The 8,270-nt window shown below is 44.2% G+C and overlaps 1 protein-coding gene across 5 annotated transcripts; it reads right to left on the bottom strand.

The window, feature by feature from the left end:
• Window positions 1-5,132: 5,132 nt before the first annotated feature.
• Window positions 5,133-6,466, bottom strand: LOC125513585. 5 transcript variants are annotated; one of them, XM_048678726.1, is made up of 3 exons: window positions 6,123-6,466; window positions 5,827-6,037; window positions 5,133-5,747 (listed from the first exon to the last, which is right to left on the bottom strand). In XM_048678726.1, exons 1-3 carry the CDS (start codon window positions 6,427-6,429, stop codon window positions 5,294-5,296), a joined length of 972 nt encoding a protein of 323 aa, XP_048534683.1. In that variant the 5' UTR covers window positions 6,430-6,466; the 3' UTR covers window positions 5,133-5,293. The 5 variants fall into 5 exon arrangements, with proteins under 5 accessions (XP_048534683.1, XP_048534691.1, XP_048534700.1 ...); XM_048678734.1 differs by having other exon boundaries at window positions 5,133-5,752; window positions 5,827-6,038; window positions 6,132-6,466; XM_048678743.1 differs by having other exon boundaries at window positions 6,132-6,466.
• Between the last annotated feature and the right edge of the window lie 1,804 nt (window positions 6,467-8,270).

Here is an 8,270-nt window from a genome sequence, read left to right as displayed (position 1 = left end):
GCCGAGGTATGCCGCGTCGGAGACAGCGCACAGGGCGGGGGGAGTGTTGGATTTCCGCCCATGGGGGAAGATTTCAACATTTGTTCAGAGGCAACCAGCGGCTGGACCAGGAGGTATGTGTGCTAGATCTTGATCCACTCTAGCTTTGTCTATGCGTGTTTATGCACCACCGCTTGGATTTAGTAGTTGATTTCCCATGGATTCTTCTACTGCGGTTGTTCATACATAATCTCTGCAGTAAAATTTCCAAGTTCAAGGCTGACAGTCATAATAGAAGTGTTACATATTCTAAATGGATCAACGTTAGAGTAACATTGATCCTCAAATAATAATTATTAGACTGTTTTTTTATTGAGGCTGCCAAAATTGGATCCAAAACTAATATTAGTTACTGGTGGAGGTACTGAAGTGCTATCCTGTACTGCTGGATTGAAGTAACTGTCAAAGTTGTTAGTTTTGTTATTCAAACGTTTTTCTGAATTTAGGGGCAAAAAGTTATGGTAAGTGAAAAATCTATTTCATAATAACACTTGACATCAGGGTGTCCATCGCATCTTGTTCTGCTAGCCGCTACGGCGAGTTGTAGTGTAGATACATGCTTCATAATTATAGAATCTGTATTTCTATCAGAATTCTTAAGGGTTGTTTGTGTTAATTAGGGAAAGTCCTTTGTGAGTTGCTTGGTGCTTATACTCGATATAATGATTTTGCTTTAGGGTGAGGATTGGCAAAGCACCTGCACAGCGGGAGGCAAACCCAAACAGAAAGAGTGCTCTGGAGATTTCGATGAGAGCATTCATAACAAAGAAGAATGGAAATGCTGTTAGCCCAGAGATTGGTACTTCGTTCGATTCTGTTGATGAGGCCTATGATTTTTATAACTTGTATTCCTGGGAAGTTGGTTTTGGAATAAGGTACGCCAAGAGCAGACTTAATGTCAACTGATCAAAGTGCATGCAGGAGATTGTATGCGGGTGTGCGGTGAGTTATCTCTTAACTTGAATCAGGAAAACATGTGCTCCTATGGTATGCTGAATATGAATCTGTGTGCTTGATTTGCAGGGGAAACCTTTGAAGGAGAACAGCAGGTCAACTAGGTGTGGGTGCAGTGCTATGATAAGGCTACTAAGGTCAGATGACAATGGATGGTATATATCTGAGCACAAAGCGGAACATAATCACGCTCTTTCGAGCACATGTGGGGAGAAGATGCATTGGAAGTCGCATGGGCACATTGACCGTTACACACAAGATTTGGTGAAGCAACTTAGGCAGAATAATGTGAGTCTCGGTAAGGTCTTCAATATTGTTGGTAGTTTCTTCGGCTCTGTTGAGAATGTTCCTTTTACTAAGAGGTCGTTGAAAACACTATGCCGTAAGATAAACAAGGAGCAATCAGATTCAGATGCAAGGAAAATGATGGAAATCCTTGCAGAAATGAAGGCAAATGACCCAGAATTCAACTATGCAATACAAGTTGATGAGGAAAGTAGGATAAAAACACTTATGTGGGTGAACGTGCGAAGCATAGACCAGTACAGATGCTTTGGCGATGCAATAACATTTGACACAACTTACAGGACAAACCTCTATGACATGCCCTTCGGTTTGTTTGTTGGCGTAAACAACCATTTCCAGAGGATAATTTTCGGTGGTGCCATGCTTAGAGATGAGAAGGAGGATACGTTTAAATGGGTTTTCAGAGAATTCGTACGTATGGTTGGCGGCAAACATCCCAAGACGATATTGACTTGTGAGTGGGATTTCAAGCTCGCAACAAGGGCTATAAAAAATGATCATACATAACACATAATTAATTTTGCTTACTAATAGCATGTTTTGTCAATTTTATAGACCAGGCACGCTCTATGGAGTTGGCTATCAAGGCGGAATTGCCAAATACAACTCATAGATGGTGTAAATGGCATGTACTGAAAAAAGCAAAGGAGTCAATGGGTTCTCTGTGGGGGAAGAAGAACAGTGATTTCAAGAATGACTTCCACAAGCTTGTCCATCACATGATAACAGCGAAGGAGTTTGAGGATGGATGGGATGCAATGCTGGAAAAGTACTCATTGAGGAAACATCCGTACCTGACACAAATATATGAAGTGCGACACAAGTGGGCAAAGCCGTATTTCATGGGGGGTTTTTGCGCCAAAATGACAAGCACCCAGCGCAGCGAGAGTGCTAATCACCTGCTGAAAGGATATGTGCCACCAGGATGTCCAATGCATCTATTCATCAGGCAGTATGAGAAGCTCTAGTTCGACAGGGAATCTGAGGAAAGCTTCTAGGAGAAGTGCACTGCTCTGGTACACTTTCTCTGCTTCCTATTCCAGCTAACTCTTCTATAAATATAATGGTGAATTGTCGTTTGTGTGAGTGCTGATGACTGAGTTAATTTTATGTTCTATGCAGAGTGGTGTTCCTTTGAGGCTAAACATACCATTTGAGAGGCACGCAAGTAAAATCTACACAAGATCAATGTTTGAACAATTCAGTGAGGCACTGTACAAGTCTTTTGCACATGAGGTTGATGTTATAGAACATCAAAAGGTTTACAAGGTAACGCATCTCGATGCGGAAGCTCGGGAGAAATGGAGCAAAGTTGTTTTTATTGTCAATGTGGATGATGAGGCGAGCTTCTTTGATTGCGAGTGCGGCACGTTTGAGCATTCTGGAATGGTTTGTTGCCATTCTCTGAAGGTAATTGGAAGAAATGACTCTATGCATGAATTTGGTATGATAAACTTTGTTGCTGGAATTACTTTGGACCGCAGTCTTATGTTCTGTCTTCTGATTCGTAGGTGATGATTGAGTTTCGTTTGGCGAAAATACCAGATAAACACATTGTTAAGAGATGGACAAGGGATGCTAGGGATATATCGCCTGATCACTTAGTGTGGTACCAGAAAGACAGGGGCCCACCAGCGTCCGACACTTTTAGGCACAATCAAATGTGGATCAGGGCACTGGAGTGTGTGCGCCTTGGCGACAGCAATGTTAAGTGTTATGATGTGTTTCATGGCAATGATGAAGGAGGTATATGCCACGCTGCTGCCACTTAGCCATGGCAAGGATGGCATGGGGCTGGAAGAGAGAGATGTTGTAGCTAAGATGGCAAGTGCCACAGCTTGTTCCGGTACAGTTGAACATGGGAAAACTTTGGTTGAAGACTATGGAGATCAATCATATTGTTCCGGCACTGCAGCTGCTAATTGCAAGCGGGGATCAGGAAGACCTACTACAAGCAGAGATAAAACGCCTTATGAAGAGAAAATGAAGAGGTCTCGATTTTGCAAGATTTGCCGTAAGGAGGGACAAAAATGCACCACTTGCCTTGATCACGGCGACATTCCAAAGGCTCCAAGGAAGGAGCCAAAGTGTACCAAATGTGGAGTAATCGGACACCGTAGGAATGTATGCGGCAAACCTACTGATCCATTCGAGCCAAACTTCCTCTAGGAGAAAATTTTCATAATAATTGGCTTGATGCCTAAGGACTTTGTAACCCCAAAAATTATATTGCTTCTATGCGCTGATCATGGACTAGTCGGTCCATTAATGTATCCATAACATTTGATCCTACTATTTTGATGCCAAGAAATCTTCTTTATGCATTGCCAGTTTTTATATGTTGTATTGTTGTTAATTGGTAATTTGGCAACTCATATTGCATATTTGTTGAAAAAAATAAGTGCTGGGCCGGTTCATTAGTTTGTTGGGCCTCCATAATATATGAAGGCCCTGGTGGTTTGTTGCTGGACTTGGGAGTGTTTTTGCGACCACAGCTAGGGCCTGGGGGTGGGGAGGAATGCCAACTGGTAGGTACAACGCGCATGAACTTGTGTTCTCGGTTATGGCTTTCCACGCGCATGAGCTGGTAAAGATTAAGGGTAAGACGATGTGCACGGCACACCTTGTCTTGCATGCATGGAAAGTTGATGTACGGGGAGGGGGGTGGGTGGTTGTGGTGGGCGGGGCGATTTGACAGCACGAGCGCTGAGCACATCGCGTGCTACTTGTGTTGCACAGGTCACGCGGAACAGCCTGACCAGCGGGTTCACATGTTCGTCTGCTGCACCAGTGTTGTGATGGATGATGGATGCGAGGCTCGAGGTTACAGCTGATGGCTATAAAAAAATGATCTATCTACTACAGCTACTACACAGGCGAGGTGCTCCTCCATAGGCGAGGCGGGTGTTCATGCCAGTGTGCAAAGTCATGGATTTAAAGATTTTTTTAGTATAACTAAAATAAATTATTTCAACGGCGTATTGCTAACTATCCATTTTAATTAACTCGGGCTTATATTAGCGAGGAGTTAAGCACGGGGTGCCCTTCGGCGGATCAACTGGAAACTCTAATTCTTTGTTTGGTGCACTCAGCGTTTCGATGAGCCTCCCTAGAGAGCTATGTCGCGCAAAGCACTGTTGGCACTGGAGGGACATGTGTACTAGTGCTAGGACATGGACATGCCACTGTGTAGCTGTGCTAGCATAATAATAAAAAATTGTAATGATGTCAAAATTCGCGTGCGAGGGAGGAGGCAGATCATGACGGGATGTTCTGCCACAGACTACGATGAGGGGCGCATGGGCTGGAGTTAATGCTGGTTATACTGTTATAGCATCGGTGAGGAGAGGAGATGGATTTTTTTAGGAGCTTGATGTGGCATCGGTGATTCTATCCATTGCGCTCTTCCCAAGAATTCAAAATTTGGTGAATGGATACACTTGGAGCCATTGTGGTTCAAAATTTGAATGAAATGTTGTGGGGGGAAAGAGAGGAGTTTCGCTCTTCTATTTATAGAGGAGGCGGGTTTCTCTGAAATCACTCCAAAGCAGGAACAGATGGCCCCTCCCAGCAGCGCCAGCATGCACTCCGGTGTAACCACGTCCGAGGGTTCCACTTTGGCGCCAAGCTTTATCGTGGACGGGCGGGAGATAGAAAGTGGCCCCAATGGTCGCTCGTCGTCCTTGGCTACTACAGATGACGAGGTATTATTCTAACACATCCATGAAGAAGAAAAAATGGAGATCTACCATAACATATGTTCTCATGCTGGCCCATGTGTGACTTAAAACAGGGAAGCGTGCTTGGGCAAGGTCCAGTTCTTCGAGAAGTAGTTGAGCCTGACAATTATCCTCCTGAAGTAAGAAACCTAAACATTTCTTGAAAAAACACAGATGTTTTCAGTTGTGTGCTATCTTTCCCTACTAATAAAGCACGGAGTGCTTCTGGTCGTACGTCAGAATTTTTGCAGAAAACCCCCTACTATTTTGGCTATTCAACCCGCAGTTCTCGGTGAGTTAAAGAAAAAACAGTTCGAGATCTTTTTGGCCTGTATCGAGCTGCGGCGCTCCCGATCCGATCGGGCGCAGGACGACGGCGGCGAGCACATGAAGGGCGCGGGCGGGACGCTGCCCGAGCGAGAGGAGGAGCAGGAGCGGAGGCGCAGAGGCGGGGCCATATGCGCCGGACGCGCGCGCTCGCCCTCAGTCAACTCGGCCGCAGCGGCCCAGCTGCGAGAGCCCCATTCATCCTCCTCGTCCTGAAGGAGACAGCTGACAGAGAGAGAGCCGAGGATAAGCATCAACGCCTGCCTAACAGGCACCGCCAAGAGATGGACGGCGGCCAGGAGGGGGTGCTCGAGACGGAGGAGCACGAGGCCGACAGAGAGGTTTCCGGAGGCAGCGAGCTCCAAGGCGGGGCGTTTCAGTTGTGTTCCATGTGGCGACTCCCTTCCCTGGAGAAAACAGAGATTAGACAGAGACCAAGAAGGAGAAGGGGAGATTAGAGAGAGAAAGAGAGGGGCGGCACCTCTGGCTGCCCTGCTCGAGGAGGCGGCTCGGAAGCACAGAGGAGCTCCTCTCCAGGCGATGTTGGAGGAGGCGGGGAGGCCGACTGCTGGGAGCCCAGCCAGCCCCAACGCGTGCTGCCCCGGCCACCAGGAGCCCATACGAGCAGCAGCAGTAGCAGCATCGCAATCTGTCGACGAACGCGAAGCAGCCACCGGTCACGGGCGAGACGGCTTGGGAAATCGAAAGAGAGAGATGGGGTCAACGGAACGAACGCCAAAGGAAGAGGGGATCAGGGGCGGCGAGGGAGAAGCTAACCGCGCGCACCTGTGCTTGATTCTGGCGCCACGGTCCAGCAGAGAGTGGTGCTTGGTTCGTTGTGGAGGAAGAGGAGAGAGGTGAATGCCGGGCGGTGGGCGTGTGTGTGGCTGCAGCACAGAGAGAGAGAGGAAGGAGAGTAGAGCCGCTGGATGGATAGAGAGAAGACAAAGGAGAAGCGGTGCTGCCAGAAAGGAATGGCGATGTGGATAAGGTCCACAGAAGCTGCTCGGTGGGGATTTTTGATGTCCTTTTTTAATGGGCGAACCGACGAGAAGCCACTGGAACTATGCGTGCTCGCCTCCATTACAAAAATGTCCTTCTAATTACTTGGAAGTGCTATTGTTTATTGTTACTGTCATTCCATGCCTACCACGTCTTATAAATACATTATCAGATACAATAATTTAAAATGAGTGAAATACTGGAAAAAAATGTAATGCAAAAGAAAAGAAATGAAATATGATCTTGCAAATCAAATAATCAACATTTTCTAAAAAAATAACTAACATAGTAAACCATGTTTGATTTCGAATATAAGAGGAAAATTGTATATAAACAATCACACTTCAATACACCACTACACTCTAATCCAAAATGATTACTTTGCATGTCTTTTGAAAATTCTAAGAAAAACTTGTGGATTAGTTATTAAATTCTCGAATAGTATACAACAATTCCATCATTTGTATATCCTGCTATAAACAATCACACCATTGCTCTTTCACCCGATTATAGTGCTAAGCTCAAGCACCACCATTAACCCTACGACTTTCTCAACTTTATACTACATGGTATGGACACCAACAATCCTTTTTGTAATTGCAGACACGGAGCGTGTGTTTTTATTTAAGATAGGAGTGTTTCAAATCTTCTTGCTTTAAAAATTAATGCTTTTAAATATATTAACACTTTTTAAAAAATGCTCAAAATTCCTAAAAAAATGTTCTAACTTTTTAAAAAACCATTAAAATTGATCAAAAAATTTGGAAAAATCTGTTTAAAAACATGTGTTAAGAAAAGTTCATTTCCAAAACATGTTTCAGTTCTAATAAAAAAGATTAAAATTTCCAAATAGTTTAATTATTTTGAAACATGTTAGGGTGGCTCTTCTTTACGTCCACACTTCATACTTCGAAAAGCGATAACAGTATAAACTTATTACCGATGTTTATCAGAATTGTTTGTAAGAAATGGAACGTGCCATCCCACGGCCGCTTTTACGATATTTTTGCATGTTGCAACGCATGGGAATTAGGTCCTGACAAATGCCATTAGGATATAAAAAGTGTTGTGTAATGCTATGTGGAGCATGTTCAAGAAAATTCGGACATTGCAACACACGGGCATTTGTACTATATATGCATAGTATTTTGCAAAAAATATTTCCCTAATCTTTCCCTAATAATAATAATATAATATAATATAATATAATATAATTTTTCTTAATAATAAAGCATGGATTGACTCTGTGGGTTCACCGTCACAATACGCTTCCGCGCAGTCGTAATACGCTTTTACGCTTCATATAGACAAAATCATAATATAAATGAGGTGGTACTAATAGTTGTTCATCCGTCCGTCTGATCTCAGTGCCCACGGGTGTAACCAATTGAACTAGCGTATGATGGTGTTTACAGCAGGCCATTTGTACTAATGAAATATTCCTGCCGCTGAGCTGCATCGCTAGGCTTGAAAAATTGCATCGCTTGGCCTACCCAAATAGAGTGCTAGGCCTTTGCTGGGCCCCAAGCTGCGTGGAAAATAGATAGCGCTGGGAGTGACCGAACTCAGGTGAGCATCCATATTTTGTGTCAGATTAGCCCCACATCATTCGTTTAGATCAATTCGTAGCCCTTTATATACCAGAATTTCTCCTGTATGATCAGCAAGTTGCCTAAGAAAGGTTAACGTGAGAGCAGATAAGCTTCTAAGATGCACATGAACGCTTCATGATGCTCGAGTATATTATGATAAACGGAAGGAATTGAGTGATCAATTTCAGGACTGTGATTAAAGCGGGATTGTGTGGGACAGTTGATTTCATGGCCTGATTGCACGCTGCATCCTGGGATTGTGGGATATTTCATGGTATAATTGAAAGCAGGAATGTGGAAAACTAGATTGAACGGCCGCAAAAAAACTCCA

The sequence above is a fragment of the Triticum urartu genome, chromosome 1, assembly GCF_003073215.2.
Source record: "Triticum urartu cultivar G1812 chromosome 1, Tu2.1, whole genome shotgun sequence".
Lineage (NCBI taxonomy): Eukaryota > Viridiplantae > Streptophyta > Magnoliopsida > Poales > Poaceae > Triticum > Triticum urartu.
The sequence above is the reverse complement of the archived record's forward strand: the minus strand, read 5'-3'. Positions and strand labels throughout refer to the sequence as shown.